This window comes from Nerophis ophidion, linkage group LG10, assembly GCF_033978795.1.
Source record: "Nerophis ophidion isolate RoL-2023_Sa linkage group LG10, RoL_Noph_v1.0, whole genome shotgun sequence".
Classification (NCBI taxonomy): Eukaryota; Metazoa; Chordata; class Actinopteri; order Syngnathiformes; family Syngnathidae; genus Nerophis; species Nerophis ophidion.
The window spans coordinates 39,755,880-39,773,605 of record NC_084620.1 but is presented as its reverse complement, the minus strand read 5'-3'; the positions used below and the strand labels follow the sequence as shown (position 1 = coordinate 39,773,605).

Below are 17,726 nucleotides of genomic sequence, written 5' to 3'. Positions count from 1 at the left end.
ACATTAGAAAAAAGTTGGCACGGGCATTTTTACCACTGTGTTACATGGCCTTTCCTTTTAACAACACTCAGTAAACGTTTGGGAATTGAGGAGACCAATTTTTGAAGTTTTTCAAGTGGAATTATTTCCCCTTCTTGCTTGATGTACAGCTTAAGTTGTTCCACATCCGGGGTCTCTGTTGTGATATTTTAGGCTTCATAATGCGCCACACATTTTCAATGGGAGACAGGTCTGGACTACAGGCAGGCCAGTCTAGTACCCGCACTCTTTTACTATGCAGCCACGCGGTTGTAACACGTGGCTTGGCATTGTCTTGACAAAATAAGCAGGGGCATCCATGATAACTTTGCTTGGATGGCAACATATTGTATATGCACCTTAGGAGGAGCTGCTCCAATTTCGTTGTTCTTTGAACCTGTTCATTGCAATAATGACAATAAAACTCTATTCTATTCTATTCTATTCTAACATATTTTGCTCCAAAACATATATGTACCTTTCAGCATTAATGGTGCCTTCACATATGTGTAAGTTACCCATGCCTCGGACACAAACACACCCCAATACCATCACAGATGCTGGCTTTTGAACTTTGCGCCTCTTTGGTCCGGAGGACAATGTCCCAAAACAATTTAAAATGTGAACTTGTCAGACCGCAGAACACATTTACACTTTGCATCAGTCCATCTTAGATGAGCTCGGAGCCCAGCAAAGCCGGCGGCATTTCAGGGTGTTGTTGATAAATGGATTTTGCTTTGCATAGTAGAGTTTTAACTTGCACTTACAGATGTAGCGAAGGACTGTAGTTACTGACAGTGGCTTTCTGAAGGGATCCTGAGCCCATGTGGTGATATCCTTTACACACTGATGTAAATTTTTGATGCAGTACCGCCTGAGGAATCGAAGGTCGGTAATATAATTGCTTTATATATATATATATATATATATATATATAATATATATATATATATATATATATATATACTCCTCTCTGAGCTGCCACCTTATCGTGGTAGAGGAGTTTGCGTGTCCCAATGATCCTAGGAGCTATGTTGTCCGGGGGCTTTATGCCCCCTGGTAGGGTCTCCCAAGGCAAACAGGTTCTAGGTGAGGGATCAGACAAAGAGCAGCTCGAAGACCTTTATGAAGAAGAAAAAGCATGGACCCAGATTTCCCTCGCCCGGACGCGGGTCACCGGGGCCCCCCTCTGGAGCCAGGCCCGGAGGTGGGGCATGATGGCGAGCGCCTGGTGGCGAGCGCCTGTTCCCATGGGGCCCGGCCGGGCACAGCCTGAAAAGGCAACGTGGGTCACCCCTCCAATGGGCTCACCACCCATAGCAGTGGCCATAGAGGTCAGGTGCAATGGGCGGCAGCCGAAGGCAGGGCACTTGGCGGTCCGACGCACAGCAAGGGCTCTGGACCCTCTTCCACTCTGGCGTTGCCGGCAGTGAGAGGCGACGGGCTGGGGTGGCAATTCTTGTTGCACCCCGGCTCAAAGCCTGCACGTTGGAGTTCAACCCGGTGGACGAAAGGGTAGCCTCCCTCCGCCTTCGGGTGGGGGGACGGGTCCTGACTGTTGTTTGTGCTTACGCACCAAACAGCAGTTCAGAGTACCCACCCTTTTTGGGAGCACTCGAGGGAGTACTGGAAAGTGCTCCCCCTGGTGATTCCCTTGTCCTACTGGGGGACTTCAACGCTCACGTTGGTAACAACAGTGAAACCTGGAGAGGCGTGATTGGGAAGAATGGCTGCCCAGATCTGAACCCGAGTGGTATTTTGTTATTGGACTTTTTTGCTCGTCACAGTTTGTCCATAACAAACACCATGTTCAAACATAAGGGTGTCCATATGTGCACTTGGCCGCAGTTCAATGATCGACTTTGTAGTTGTGTCATCGGATTTGCGGCCTTATGTTTTGGACACTTGGGTGAAGAGAGGGGCGGAGCTTTCTACCGATCACCACCTGGTGGTGAGTTGGCTGCGATGGTGGGGGAGGATGCCGGACAGACCTGGCAGGCCCAAACGCATTGTGAGGATCTGCTGGGAACGTCTGGCAGTGTCTCCTGTCAGAGAAAGTTTCAATTCCCACCTCCGGGAGAACTTTGAACGTGTCACGAGGGAGGTGCTGGACATTGAGTCCGAGTGGACCATGTTCCGCGCCTCTATTGTCTAGGCGGCTGATCGGAGCTGTGGCCGCAAGGTAGTTGGTGCCTGTCGGGGCGGCAATCCTAAAACCCCTTGGTGGACACCAGCGGTGAGGGATACCGTCAAGCTGAAGAAGGAGTCCTATTGAGTCCTTTTGGCTCATAGGACTCTGGAGGCAGTGGACAGGTACCGACAGGCCAAGCGGTATGCAGCTTCAGCGTTCGTGGAGGCAAAAACTCGGACATGGGAGGAGTTTGGGGAAGCCATGGAAAACGACTTCCGGACGGCTTCGAAGCGATTCTGGACCACCGTCCGCCGCCTCAGGAAGGGGAAGCAGTGCACTATCAACACCGTGTATGGTGCGGATGGTGTTCTGCTGACCTCAACTGCGGATGTTGTGGATAGGTGGAAGGAATACTTCGAAGACCTCCTCAATCCCACCAGCACGTCTTTCTATGAGGAAGCAGTGCCTGGGGAATCTGTGGTGGACTCTCCTATTTCTGGGGCTGAGGACGCTGAGGTAGTTAAAAAGCTCCTCGGTGGCAAGGCCCCAGGGGTGGATGAGATCCGCCCGGAGTTCCTTAAGGCTCTGGATGTTGTGCGGCTGTCTTGGTTGACAAGACTCTGCAGCATCGCGTGGACATCGGGGGCGGTACCTCTGGATTGGCAGACCGGGGTGGTGGTTCCTCTCTTTAAGAAGGGGGACCGGAGGGTGTGTTCCAACTATCGTGGGATCACACTCCTCAGCCTTCCCGGTAAGGTTTATTCAGGTGTACTGGAGAGGAGGCTACGCCGGATAGTCGAACCTCGGATTCAGGAGGAACAGTGTGGTTTTCATCCTGGTCGTGGAACTGTGGACCAGCTTTATACTCTCGGCAGGGTTCTTGAGGGTGCATGGGAGTTTGCCCAACCAGTCTACATGTGCTTTGTGGACTTGGAAAAGGCATTCGACCATGTCCCTCGGGAAGTCCTGTGGGGAGTGCTCAGAGAGTATGGGGTATCGGACTGTCTTATTGTGGCGGTCCGCTCCCTGTACGATCAGTGCCAGAGCTTGGTCCGCATGGCTGGCAGTAAGTCGGACACTTTTCCAGTGAGGGTTGGACTCCGCCAAGGCTGTCCTTTGTCACCGATTCTGTTCATAACTTTTATGGACAGAATTTATAGGCGAAGTCAAGGCGTTGAGGGGTTCCGGTTTGGTGACCGCAGGATTAGGTCTCTGCTTTTTGGAGATGATGTGGTCCTGATGGCTTCATCTGACCGGGATCTTCAGCTCTCACTGGATCGGTTCGCAGCAGAGTGTGAAGCGACCGGAATGAGAATCAGCACCTCCAAGTCCAAGTTCATGGTTCTCGCCCGGAAAAGGGAGGAATGCCATCTCCGGGTTGGGGAGGAGACCCTGCCCCAAGTGGAGGAGTTCAAGTACCTAGGAGTCTTGTTCACGAGAGGGGGAGGAGTGGATCGTGAAATCGACAGGCGGATCGGTGCGGCGTCTTCAGTAATGCGGACGTTGTACCGATCCGTTGTGGTAAAGAAGGAGCTGAGCCGGAAGGCAAAGCTCTCAATTTACCAGTCGATCTATGTTCCCATCCTCACCTATGGTCATGAGCTTTGGGTCATGACCGAAAGGATAAGATCACGGGTACAAGCGGCCAAAATGAGTTTCCTCCAACGTGTGGCGGGGCTCTCCCTTAGAGAAAGGGTGAGAAGCTCCGCCATCCGGGAGGAACTCAAAGTAAAGCCGCTGCTCCTCTACATCAAGAGGAGCCAGATAAAGTGGTTCGGGCATCTGGTCAGGATGCCACCCGAACGCCTCCCTAGGGAGGTGTTTAGGGCACGGCTAACCGGTAGGAGGCCACGGGGAAGACCCAGGCCATGTTGGGAAGACTTTGTCTCCCGGCTGGCCTGGGAACGCCTCGGGAACCCCCTGGGAAGAGCTAGACGAAGTGGCTGGGGAGAGGGAAGTCTGGGTTTCCCTGCGTAGGCTGTTGCCCCCGCGACCCGAACTCGGATGAGCGGAAGAAGATGGATGGATATATATATATATATATATATATATATATATATATATATATATATAATCAGAAGAAAAATTAGGAAATGATAAAAATGTGAATATAAAATTCACAAAAGTGAATTAAATACTGTTTTGTTTTCTTTGACTTTGTAATCCAGTTGCAAGGCGACCTGGGCAATCGCAGATGCTGTATCTGCATGTGCATAACAAATGACTCGCCAACAACCTCATCGCAACTGCCGATTGGTTCTTATCGTTAACTTAAAAGAGCCGTTGAATAAAAGACTTGATTCGTTTCTAGAAGTTAGAAGTACACGACATTCACAATAGCGTGTCACATCCGGTCCATTTGCGCCAACACAATAATCATCTCCGACAAATGGCTTACACTATTAAATGTTTTTTAATGTACTTAACTTCCTATCAATTACAGTAAAAGTGATACTCATTGTGCAATTTGCAAGGCTTTAATGCATGCTAGCGTCTTAGGTAAAAATCTCACAGGTTAAATGATCAAACATCTGCTGTGATGCTACTTATTTTCATTGGATACACCTTTGCTTTCTTTACCTAAACACTGCTGGGATTTTTGATAAATGCACATTTTCTGTCCTTATAAACATCTTATTGTTAAGTTTAACATTCAAGGAATGCTATGTTTGAAAAGTTGCGTAATTACGGTAAAAAGCAAGGCGCTAACCAGCACCCATCAGGAGCAAGGGTGAAGTGTCTTGCTCAGGACACAACGGACGTGACGAGGTTGGTACTAGGTGGGGATTGAACCAGGGACCCTCGGGTTGCGCACGGCCACTCTGCCACTGCGCCACGCATATATATATATATATATATATATATATATATATATATATATATATATATATATATATATATATATATATATATATATGTATATATATATACATATATACATACATAGATATATATACATTAGATAATAAAAATTTTAATATATTTTTAAATAAGTATGACTCAAAAGCTGTGGTGAACAAAACAATGTACTGTACAGCCAGAAAAATTACAACTCCATGCTGTCCATTTAAGAATAAGTACACCTATATGTGTTACCTTTTTCTCCAACTCCTTATTTAATTGTGCATACCATACAACCTTAACAAACTAGTGTTTAAAAGTGAGCATGTATGGGAGACTGTAGTGAATGACACAGCGCCTCTCAGTGGTGATATGGTTACCTGCACCTTGTCAATAACTGCAGTCTGTGACTTCAATCAATATTGTATTTATTAAGAAAACAGTGCAAAATGCAAGGGAGTTAAAACGAAGTAAGTTCAACATAAAATATATTTACATTTTAAATGAGACTAGTTGACTCTAGTGTGTGTGCTGTACTTCAACAGTGTTTACAGTGTCCAGTGAATGTTTTGGTCCAAACAGACGTATGATGATGTGTTTGAAAGATCAATGCTGAGAGTCTTATTTTACTCAGCATGACGCGGCCTGTCTGTCCACCAACACCTCAGCATGTTCCAGATACTGTGCTATCCTTCTTTTGACGGACTCCTTCCGAGCTGGATCTGGATCACCTACAGTCAAGTAGAAGAGTCAATAGATAATATAGTCAATACGTAAGTTGTTTTTTTTATTTATTCTAATTAGTTACAAAATTCAGTCAGTTCACTAAGCTAGTCACAACGTTCAGGGAACCAAACATAGTTACGTGGGCGGTTTTGACTGCCCTTATAATTGGCAATAAGCCAATTTCGTGTGTGCATCTACGGATGAGTATGTGTATAACAGGGGAGCAAGTTACCTACGTTATCTGTCGCTGTTTTAACTCCTTGTTTTGATCTTTATGCTTGTTATTTATAATACTTTGATAACGCCTTTGGCACGACATTTTTACACATACATACAGTACAGGCAAAAAGTTTGGACACACCTTCTCATTGAATGCGTTTTTATTTTCATGACTATTGTAGGTTGTCACTGAAAGCATCAAAACTATGAATGAACACATGGAGTTATGTACTTAACAAAAAAATATGAAACTGAAAACATGTTTTATATTCTAGTTTCTTTAAAAATAGCCACCCTTTGCTCTGATTACTGCTTTGCATTCTCTCCATGAGTTTTAAGCACACCTGTGAGGTGAAAACCATTTCAGGTGACTACCTCTTGAAGCTCATTGAGAGAATGCCAAGAGTGTGCATAAAAGTAATCAGAGCAGAGGGTGGCTATTTTGAAGAAACTAGAATATAAAACTTGTTTTCAGTTATTTCACCTTTTTTTGTTAAGTACATAACTCCACGTTGTGTTCATTCATAGTTTTGATGCCTTCAGTGACAATCTGCAATGTAAATAGTCATGAAAATAAAGAAAACCCATTGAATGAAAAGGTGTGTCCAAACTTTTCATATATATGTGTGTATATAGTAATATAAACATATACAGTGGGGCAAAAAAGTATTTAGTCAGCCACCAATTGTGCAAGTTCTCCCACTTAAACTGATGACAGAGGTCTGTAATTTTCATCATAGGTACACTTCAACTGTGAGAGACAGAATGTGAAAAAAAATCCAGGAATTCACATTGTAGGAATTTTAAAAAATTTATTTGTAAATTGTAGTGGTAAATAAGTATTTGGTCAATAACAAACATTCAACTCAATACTTTGTAATATAACCTTTGTTGGCAATAACAGAGATCAAACGATTACTATAGGTCTTTACCAGGTTTGCACACACAGTAGCTGGTATTTTGGCCCATTACTCTATGCAGATCTTCTCGAGAGCAGTGATGTTTTTGGGCTGTCACCGAGCAACACAGACTTTCAACTCCCTCCACAGATTTTCTATGGGGTTGAGGTCTGGAGACTGGGTAGGCCACTCCAGGACATTCAAATGCTTCTTACGGACCCACTCCTTCGTTGCCTGGGCAGTATGTTTGGGATCATTGTCATGCTGGAAGACCCAGCCATGTTTCATTTTTAAAGCTCTCACTGATGGAAGGAGGTTTTGGCTCAAAATCTCACGATACATGGCCCCATTCTTTCTTTCCCTAACACGGATCAGTCGCCCTGTCCCCTTAGCAGAAAAACAGCCCCAAAGCATGATGTTTCCACCCCCATGCTTCACAGTAGGTGTGGTGTTCTTGGGATGCAACTCAGTATTCTTCTTCCTCCAAACACGACGAGTTGAGTTTATACCAAAAAGTTATATTTTGGTTTCATCTGACTACATGACATTCTCCCAATCCTCTGCTGTATCATCCATGTGCTCTCTGGCAAACTTCAGACGGGCCTGGACATGCACTGGCTTAACCAGGGGGACACGTCTGGCACTGCAGGATTTGATTCCCTGTCGGCGTAGTGTGTTACTGATGGTAACGTTTGTTACTATGGTCCCAGCTCTCTGCAGGTCCTTCACCAGGTCCCCCCGTGTAGTTCTGGGATTTTTGCTCACCGTTCTCATCATCATTTTGACCTCACAGGATGAGATCTTGCGTGGAGCCCCAGATCGAGGGAGATTATCAGTGGTCTTGTATGTCTTCCATTTTCTGATAATTGCTCCCACCGTTGATTTTTTCACACAGAGCTGCTTGCCTATTGTAGATTAACTCTTCCTAGTCTGGTGCAGGTCTACAATTATTTTCCTGGTGTCCTTTGACAGCTCTTTGGTCTTGGCCATTGTGGAATTTGGAGTCTGACTGTTTGAGGCAGTGGACAGGTGTCTTTTATACAGATAAAGAATTCAAACAGGTTACATTAATACAGGTAACGAGTGGAGGACAGAAGAGCTTCTTAAAGAAGAAGTTACAGGTCTGTGAGAGCCAGAGACCGTCCTTGTTTGAAACGACCAAATACTTATTTTCCACCATAATTTACAAATAAATTCTTTAAAATTTCTACAATGTGAACTCCTATGATGAAAATTACAGACCTCTGTCATCATTTTAAGTGGGAGAACTTGCACAATCGATGGCTGACTAAATACTTTTTTTGCCCCACTGTATATGTATTATATATATGTGTAATATATGTATATCTAATATATATACACATACATATATATATGTAATATTCTGCTTGTTCTAGGTGGCTAGCAATGCAACTAATGGTAACGTTCCACTCTGCCGCTAAATCACTTTGAAAAGGCATCCAAAAACCTCCAACAATATTTCAGTTATGTTCCTTAACTTGTATAATAACCAAGCTGTAGCAACATTGTTACTGAGACCGCACACTGAAGAACTCTTTTTTTAGCGTAGTAACACGTCTTCTTGGGACGGCATGCCACGATATTAGCTGTAAGCTGAATCGCTTTTAAGTTAGTAATGCACAACACAATGCGATAGGACACCAATCTGCACTGACTGAAAAAACATGAACAATAATTTTAAAGTATCTGTAGCGTATTAGCCCACATTTCATGTTATGTTTATACACAGCTAGCTCGACAGCGTATGACAGGGTATTTACCATAAATTGATTAACGTGGACCCCGACTTAACAAGTTGAAAAATGTATTCGGGTGTTACCATTTAGTGGTCCATTGTACGGAATATGTACTGAACTGTGCAATCTACTAATAAAAGTTTCAATCAATCAATCAATCAATCAATGTGCCGTAGTTGTAATAACAAGCCAGATGTGCTGCGTGCATCATGATCAATATTTTACTGACTCACTCAAGGAACAGTTGTACATTTGGCCCAGCTGGCTGTGGACATTTTTTTTTCTAGTTGATTTAGGTAAGCACTCCATTTATGTTGAAATTGCTTGTCTCTAAGAACCACTTTTGCAGCAGCAAGTCATGCCGACCTAACTCTGTCAGCTTGAAAAATATAAGGAAGGTTAAAGAACACGTGATTGTCACACACACTTATGTGTGGTGAAATTATTCTCTGCATTTGACCAATCATCCTTGATCACCCCCGGGGAGGTGAGGGGAGCAGTGAGCAGCAGCGGTGGCCCCGCCCGGGAATCATTTTTGGTGATTTAAACCACAATCCCAATCATTGATGCTGAATGCCAAGCAGGGAGGTAACGGGTCCTATTTTTATAGTCATTAGTATGACTCGGCCGGGCTTTGAACTCACGACCTACCGATCTCAGAGCGGACACTCTTAACCACTAGGCCACTGAGCAGTTGTGACCTTGTGACTCCTCATTTGTCCAAAAATGTTTTCTGTTACCAAGTCTGTCATGATTATAAAACACACGCCTTTGTTTCCGGGAGTAGGAACACACATTGTTTCCTGGAAGTCAGAAGAGCGTTGCTATGGGAACGGAAATAAAAGCACTGAGGAAAGAATCTCTGACAATACTTAAAATGACCAAAATACGGTAAATATCGAATATATTACATACTGTTATGAATGTGTCTGTAACTACATTATATATATTTGCAGTGTGTATATAAAACAATGATTGAAGGTTTTGAAGTTGTTTTAGAGCAGTGGTTCTCAAATGGGGCTATGTGTACCCCTGCGGGTACTTGAAGATATGCCAAGAGGTACGTGAGATCTTTTTAAATATTCTAAAAATAGCAACAACTCAAAAATCTTTTATAAATATATTTATTGAATAATACTTCAACTAAATATGAATATAAGTTCATAAACTGTGTAGAAAAAATTACAAAAATGCAATATTCAGTGTTGACAACTAGAGTTTTTGTGGACATGTTCCATAAATATTGATGTTAAAGATTTATTTTTTTGTGAAGAAATGTTTAGAATTAAGTTCATGAATACAGATGGATCTTTATTACAATCCCCAAAGAGGGCACTTTAAGTTGATGATTACTTCTATGTGTAGAAATCTTTATTTATAATTGAATCACTTGTTTATTTTTCAACAAGTTTTTAGTTATTTTTATATATTTTTTTCCAAATAGTTAAAAAAAGACCACTACAAATGAGCAATATTTTGCACTGTTATACAATTTATTAAATCAGAAACTGATGACATAGTGCTGTATTTTACTTCTTTATCTCTTTTTTTTTTCAACCAAAATGCTTTGCTCTGATTAGGGGGTACTTGAATTAAAGAAATGTTCGCAGGGGGGTACATCACTGAAAAAAGGTTGCGAACCACTGTTTTAGAGGACTTTGAAAGCTACAATAGTGAACAATAGTATTTTGCAAGCGTTTTTTCATCATCTTTAGAATCCCCCCAAAAAAGAAGTGTTCTTGTCTCTCATAATGATTGTGAATGTTTGGCAAAATTACCAAAAAAAGTGCAGTTTCCCTTTAAGCTATGTAGCGTCGCTACTTGTAGCTTGTTACCACCCATCACTAATAACTTTGTGAGAGACAACAAACATAATAAAATCATTACTTACATTGTGTGAGAGACAACAAACATAATACAATCATTACTTACTGTACAAGGTATGCTCTCACTGGGATGTTCAAATCTTGCCGTTTAGATAAAGAATTAATCATAATCCGTGTGAAGGGTTAAAAAAAAATAAAGCCAGTGCAAACTAGCGTCTTTTGTGTCTTTCTCGCCGTAGGTTGAACGTCACAGAAGACCAATTTCTCGTTTTATGTCCACAACCGTTTTCCATCCAGGTGAGAGGCATGGTTTAAAATCTGGAAATAACTTTCACCAGCTAACAGGCGATCATGAGCATGGACAACAGCTCAGTATGCAAACAAGCTAGTTAGCGCTCAGTAAACGCATTAGTGATAAATAAGCAAAGTGGATTACTCCTATTCGCACCATTGCTTGCCACCTAGAAGTAGGCGATTATTACAAAATAGATTATACAAAAAAATGAATACGTGTTCTTGTCTCATATAAGGACTGTGAATGATTGCCAGCATTTTTTTTTTTTTTTTAAAGTGCAGTTCCCCTTTAAGGACCCACTGCTAGTCAAAAAAAATAATTATCAAAGTACAAGTTAACAGAATTGTTTGTCTGTGACTACAAAAGGGTTGTTTCTGCACTGTGAGCAGAGATCCCGTCCGGCAACAGGGTTTGTTTATTTGCAAAAATGAAGCACATTGTTCTCACCCTGCACTCCAGTGATCAGTATGTCCACTGCTGTTCTGTAGCCGCAAATGGCAGCGCTCACGTCTCCCTCCTCCTCGCTCGCCATGGCGGACGTCAACTTGGCAGAAGCCAGGTTCAAATAAACGGCCTCCTTTTCCAGACTGCTTGCAGGCAATGACAACAGCTCCAAATGGTTATCGGAGGATTCAGAACCGTCTAGAACAAAAGGAAATGGCTGTGTTAGCCGAAATGGTAACTATCACAATCACAATCTGAAATACTTTATTAATCCCTGGGGGGAATTAAGATTTTCAACACAATCCCATTCAAGAGCAGACAGAACAGGATCGCTGACAGGTCTGCCAACTTCCGGTGCCCCTTACAAATAGGGTGAGAAACAGGTAAATGCTCGGGAGGGGTGAGAAAAAAAATTCAGTCTAAGCCTGGGCTTAGACTCAATTTTTTTGGTTTCTTTTTTTTAGACATAAATCGATAGCCAAACTGATGTTTGAAGAATTTAGAACGGTGAGGCCAAGGGGGAAAAAACTCACAGCCATCGCACACATAAGCATGTAAGACGGAAACATCAAAGAACACAAAGGACGTTATAGTAGGGCTGGGCGATATATCGATATACGTGATATATCGCGGGTTTGTCTCTGTATGATATAGAAAATTATTATATTGTGTATATAGTAATATTCGAGTATACGTTCTCACGCAGTTGTTTTTAGCTGCGGGCATTAAACTGCACGCGTCTCTCTCTCTTTCTTGTCTCTCCTTCTCACAGAGACTTAAAACAAGCACACCTTCTTACATAGGTCACATACGTATCCGCCCTCCCCGAGCAGAGAGGTAGCAGCATGGGTAATGTTAGCTGTGATGCTAGTGAAGCCGTGCGAGTACTAATACGAGAGAAAGAAGGTGCGAATCTGGTAACAAATGAAGGAGGAATTAATTCGCAAGAAAAACAGCAGGGGGTCCATTGTCTGGCGGTGGTTCGGCTTCAAGCGGGAAGATGTCGAATAGACAACTTTAGTTTGTCGAGTGTGGGGCACAAGCGTTGCTACCAGAAGTAGCATTACTGCTAATAAGTAGCATCATTTGAAAAGTCACCTGCTAATAACTGTTTAATAAATACAGTTTCGGTCAATTGACTTAGTTGTGATTTCCTTCTCTGCATGAAAGTTTAAAATGAGCATACATCAATGCAGTATGAACAAGAATGTTTTAATGTAGACACATAGAATGGGCTTCACGGTGGAAGAGGGATTAGTGGATCTGCCTCACAATACCAAGGTCCTGAGTAGTCCTAGGTTCAATCCCGGGCTCGGGATCTTTCTGTGTGGAGTTTGCATGTCCTCCCCGTGACTGCGTGGGTTCCCTCCGGGTACTCCGGCTTCCTCCCACTTTCAAAGACATGCACCTGGGGATAGATTGATTGGCAACACTAAAATTGGCCCTAGTGTGTGAATGTGAGTGTGAATGTTGTCTGTCTATCTGTGTTGGCCCTGCGATGAGGTGGCGACTTGTCCTTCCGCCCGATCGTAGCTGAGATAGGCAACAGCACCCCAAAGGGAATAAGCGGTAGGAAATGGATGGATGGAGCGGACATAGAATCCTCATACTGCTGTGATTATATGTATCAAGTGTTAATTCAAGGCTAAGGCAAAAAATATCGAGATATATATCGTGTATCGCGATATGGCCTAAAAATATCGAGATATTAAAAAAAGGCCATATCGCCCAGCCCTACATTAAAGACATTAAAAGAGCAGAGCTGCTGTAACCAGCCATTTCTAGATACAGCTACAAAAGTAAAACAACAACAAAAACAACAACAAAAAATGTACACTGTGGTGGCCTCTGTGGTGTTCCACGCCATCGTCTGCTGGGGTGGGGGGAGCATGGCCAGAGACAGGAGCACACCCAACAAAGCAACCAAGAGAGCCAAGAGATTGTTGTTTATGTCAAACATGAGCACAGGATCACATGGAAGCACGTCACATTTTCAGCAACACAGTTCAACATACGCCAAAAGGAGACGGAAGAAGCAGAGTCAACGTAATTACCGGTAAGTTTGTTCACTTCTTGTGTTCAACATGTGCCAGTTTATCACTTTTGAATAGTAAAACAACGGGATGATTATCTATGATCGTGAAGTTATTAATAAAGTCATACTGTACAGATACATGAGTAAAGCTGAATAGATAAATCCAAGTATCGTTTAAAAAAAGAATGCCTTAATTGAAAAATGAAAATGCCTTAAGTGATAAAATTGTGGGAATTTGTCCTCCATTGGTGGTTCACCTGGTTTGTAGCAGGGGTCAAAGACAGCCAGGTCACTGTCAGACAACGGAGGCAAAACTTCTTCCTTCGGGGGAGACGCATATTCATCTGCCACCGAGTCAAACAGCGAATCAATCTCCTCCTGAGACTCTTGTGATCTGTGTGTTTTCGCGGGAGACGCATCTGGAGGTTGTGTAACCACAAAGAAGAGTCAATGAAGTAGTTTATGGATGACTTTTCTACGCCTCGTACCTCTTTCCTCCAGCTCGCCCTCTGTACACACGTCTCCATCATTTCCCGTCTCGCTGTAGGCCTCAGCCGCAACTTCTGGCTCCCCAACGTCAATGCTCAAGTTGGTGCCGAGGTCTTGAGGCAAGGTGGGCGCCTCCCTCCCCACCTCTTCCTCTGCTGGCTCACAGTCTAAGGACCCCCGCTTGGGGAGGGGAATTAGAGGGGGAGGCAGGGGCCCGGCAGAGGATGCTGGAGAAGGATCCAGAGGCCTCGTGGCCTCACCACCCTGAGGAGGGTGGAAAAAACCCATGCTTGCATGTGACTGTGACTTATCAAAGCGTGTGTGTGTGTGTGTGTGTGTGTGTGTTCACCCTGAAGAAGTCCTTCAGCTGAGGGCTGTTATAAAGTGCTGGAATGTTTGTAGTGAACACCAGCATGGCTTCTGCAGCGCCCCTCCTCTCCTCGATCACAGCCTCATCAAATCGTCCTGAAAACGAAAAAGAGCACTATTATAAGCAATCATAACGAATAAGACGTGTGCATTCATACCAAAAACTTGCGCTCGTGGAAATGGCGGAAACTCCTCCTGTCTTCTGAACAGGTTCCTGTGTGTGTAGGCTAGCTCGCCGTGGAGTTTCTTCAGCTCCGAGTATCTCTTCCACACAACCACCTCCTTCACGTCCTCCGGACGAAGCTTGGAGACAAACTGTAAACAAGATCAACCGTATTGAGCGTAAACAGGGAGAAAGTCATGGGGCGGTAGAAGCATTTTGGTTTGGCTTTGTTGTCATTCTGTCTGCAAGGAGAAACCAAGGCAGCTATTACTCTGTTAGGCGGTAAGGAAATGTGCTAATGGGGTTAAAGACCTCTTGAACTTCATCACAAGTTCTCATCATTGACTGTGGTCACTGCACACAACGCGCCATTGTTAAGCAACCTAGCCACACAACCAATGTTGAATTGTGTGAATGCTCCAAAGTATGGTTTTATACTATTTATTAAACTTCTTCTTCTTCTCCAGATGTTGGCGCGCTCTACCTTCCACATTTTTCACCCCATTCAAACCGTTTCAACTTCAAACCATGCAGCCTGTACAGGAATCGCAGGCTTTCCATAGACAAATTCCAAAAATTCACAGAATTCCCATAATTCTACGTTTTCCGGGACATTTTTCCCCATTCAAGGTGGTGACTTGTCCAGGGTGTGCACCGCCTACCACCCGAATGCAGCTGAGATAGGCTCCATCAGCCCCAAAAGGGACAAGCGGTAGAAAAATGGATAGATGGAAAATTAATTGGCCACTTTTCAAACTTCCACCATTTACACATTTTTCAACCGATTCAAACCATTCCACCTTCAACGTACTTCACTCATCCTGGCCATTCAAATGATCATTTGTCCAAGTTCAAAAAAATTCCAGGAATTCCCTTTTTTTTCAAAGCCTTTTTTGACCACATTTTTCAACCCACTTCAACCGTTCCACCGTCCAAACATTCCTCTTAATCAGGACAAACAACAAAGTTGTTTTTTTTAACTGAAAAAATTCTCGGAATTCCATAACACCATTTCTCAATTTAACATGTTCCTACTTCAACATTTCTCGACCGATTATAAAAATTCCAGCACCAACTCATTCAGAACATTCTAAGAATTTTTTTATTATATCAAAAATTTTGTAAAAAATTCCCGCTATTTCTAAAATTTCCATGAAATTCCCATTGAAACGAATGGGACATTTTTCAATGTTCCACAACTCCCACATTTTTCATCCGATTATAACCGTTCCATTTCAAAAAATTCAGCCTGTTCAAAATTGTGTGCTCTCCTTCAACAATTTTTTTTTTAAAAATCTTGGATTTCCAAGAATTCCCAGTTTTCAGGGACATTTTCCCCCATTCAAAATTAATTGTACATTTTTTAAACTTCCACAATTCCCAAATTTTTTAACCGATTCAAACCATTCCACCTTCAACGCACTTCACTCATCCTGGACATTCAAACTATCATTTTTCCAAGTTCAAAAAAATTCCAGGAATTCTCAGAATTCCCTTTTTTCCCGGCGACTACTCCTTCCACATTTTTCAACCCACTTCAACAGTTCCACCGTCCAAACATTCCTCTTAATCAGGACAAACAACAAAGTGGTTTTTTGAACTGGAAAAATTCCCGGTTTTCCTGAAATTCCTGGAATTCCTTAATACCGTTTCTTAACTCAACATGTTCCTACTTCAACATTACCTGGCCGATTTGAAAAAATTCCAACACCAACCATTTCAACTCATTCAGAACATTCAAATCTTTTAACATTTTCTAAAAAAATCCTGCTTTTCCCGGAATTCCCACATTTCCGTGAAATTCCCATTGAAATGAATGGGACATTTTTCAAAGTTCCATAACTCCCACATTTTTAATCCGATTCACACCGTTCCCACTCCAAAACATTCAGCCTGTTCAAATTTGGGTGGTCTCCTTCAAGAATTTTTAAAAATTCCCGGATTTCCAAGAAGTCACAGTTTTCAGGGACATTTTTCCCCCATTCAAAATTAATTGTTAATTTTTTGAGACTTCTACAATTCTCACATTTTTCAACAGAGTCAAACCATTCCACCTTCAACATAAATCACTCATCCAGGACATTCAAACTATCATTTTTTGAGGTTCCGCCTTCCGCCCAATTAAAAAAAGGCAATATCGCCCAGCCCTAATGGGATATTTTTCAAAGTCCCACAACTCCCACATTTTTTATCCGATTCACACCGTTCAAACTCCAAATTCAAAATTGTGTGCTCTCCATCAACAATTTAAAAAAAACAAATCCCGGATTTCCAAGAATTCCCAGTTTTCGGGGACATTTCCCCCCATTCAAAATAAGATTTCAGTTTTTTGAAACTTCCACAATTCCCACATTTTCTCACCTATCCAAACCATCCCAACATCAACACATTCAACTCATCCAACTAACATTTTCCCAAGATCTAAAACAAATTCTATTTTTCCTGGAAAATCAAACTCCATCCATCCATTTTCCTACAGCTTGTCCTTCAACATTCAAACTATTCTTACATTCATAATTGTCAGCATTTCAGTTCAACTTCAGCATTCACACGCAGGGAATCAGCCTCATCTAGTTATTTATGTTTTTGTAATCGATACAAATAAAATAAGACATTCCCATTTGACGCTAAACAACATGACAAAGCAGAGGGAGTCAAAACAACCAACCCTTGCTGTCACTTTGTACTCCGTGTGTCCTTTCTCGTGGGTGCGTGTTTCAGTCACGCTAAAGAAGCGGTAATATTCTTCTTTGGCTTTTCGGGACATGTCCTCTTTCGGTAATTATTTTAAAAAAAAAATCCCAGCAGAACAGCTAAGACAAGCTGTCAGACTAACATTAAATTACCACCATGACTAGCACAGAACTATTCTACTCACTTCCTGCTTGCTGGCGTGACAATGTGCGTAATGACGTAGCAGGACGTTGAGGCCAGGACGTTTTTTTGATTTATTTAAGTTTTATTAACGGTATTTGTTCGTTTTTTAGTATGTTCGAGTCACCTCACTGGATTGATTCGAACAGATGTATGTGAGTAAAATATTGTACTTGAATAAACATTTATTAATATATAATCCAATTGTAATTAACCATACATCCACCAGGTAACGCTAGAGCTCAAATGATGGGAAATTAAAACAATTTGATGTAGTGACAGTAAATAACCGCCTGAGAGCGCTTGAAACAAGATCTTGGCGCTGTGAGTATGAGCATGAGTATGAGTTTATTTGGAACATGCAAGCATACAACATGATACATCACAATTTCCAGTTCCTCTTTTCAACATGTTCGAAAAGGGGTAGGAAGAAGCAGAGCTTATTTAATCCTACCCCTTTTCTTTTACATAACAGTTGCTAAAACTTTTGTTTACTTCCTGTTCTCAATGTCTTCACAATATACTCCATAAGTAATTAAATACAAATAAATATAAAAAAATTGTTGAAGTTTTATTCCATACGATGAAATAAGTAAGATTATTTTGTGAATTAAAGAATGAATGGGTGAATAAATGTGGA

At 42.3% G+C, this 17,726-nt stretch overlaps 1 protein-coding gene across 2 annotated transcripts; it reads right to left on the bottom strand.

The window, feature by feature from the left end:
- Nucleotides 1-5,401: 5,401 nt before the first annotated feature.
- Nucleotides 5,402-17,120, bottom strand: snx15 (sorting nexin 15). Of its 2 annotated transcripts, none has more exons than XM_061913726.1 (7): nt 16,881-17,120; nt 14,286-14,364; nt 14,030-14,145; nt 13,680-13,944; nt 13,449-13,610; nt 11,160-11,354; nt 5,402-5,721 (listed from the first exon to the last, which is right to left on the bottom strand). In XM_061913726.1, exons 1-7 carry the CDS (start codon nt 16,977-16,979, stop codon nt 5,621-5,623), a joined length of 1,017 nt encoding a protein of 338 aa, XP_061769710.1. In that variant the 5' UTR covers nt 16,980-17,120; the 3' UTR covers nt 5,402-5,620. The 2 variants fall into 2 exon arrangements, with proteins under 2 accessions (XP_061769710.1, XP_061769709.1); XM_061913725.1 differs by having other exon boundaries at nt 14,208-14,364; nt 16,881-17,118.
- Nucleotides 17,121-17,726: the final 606 nt, after the last annotated feature.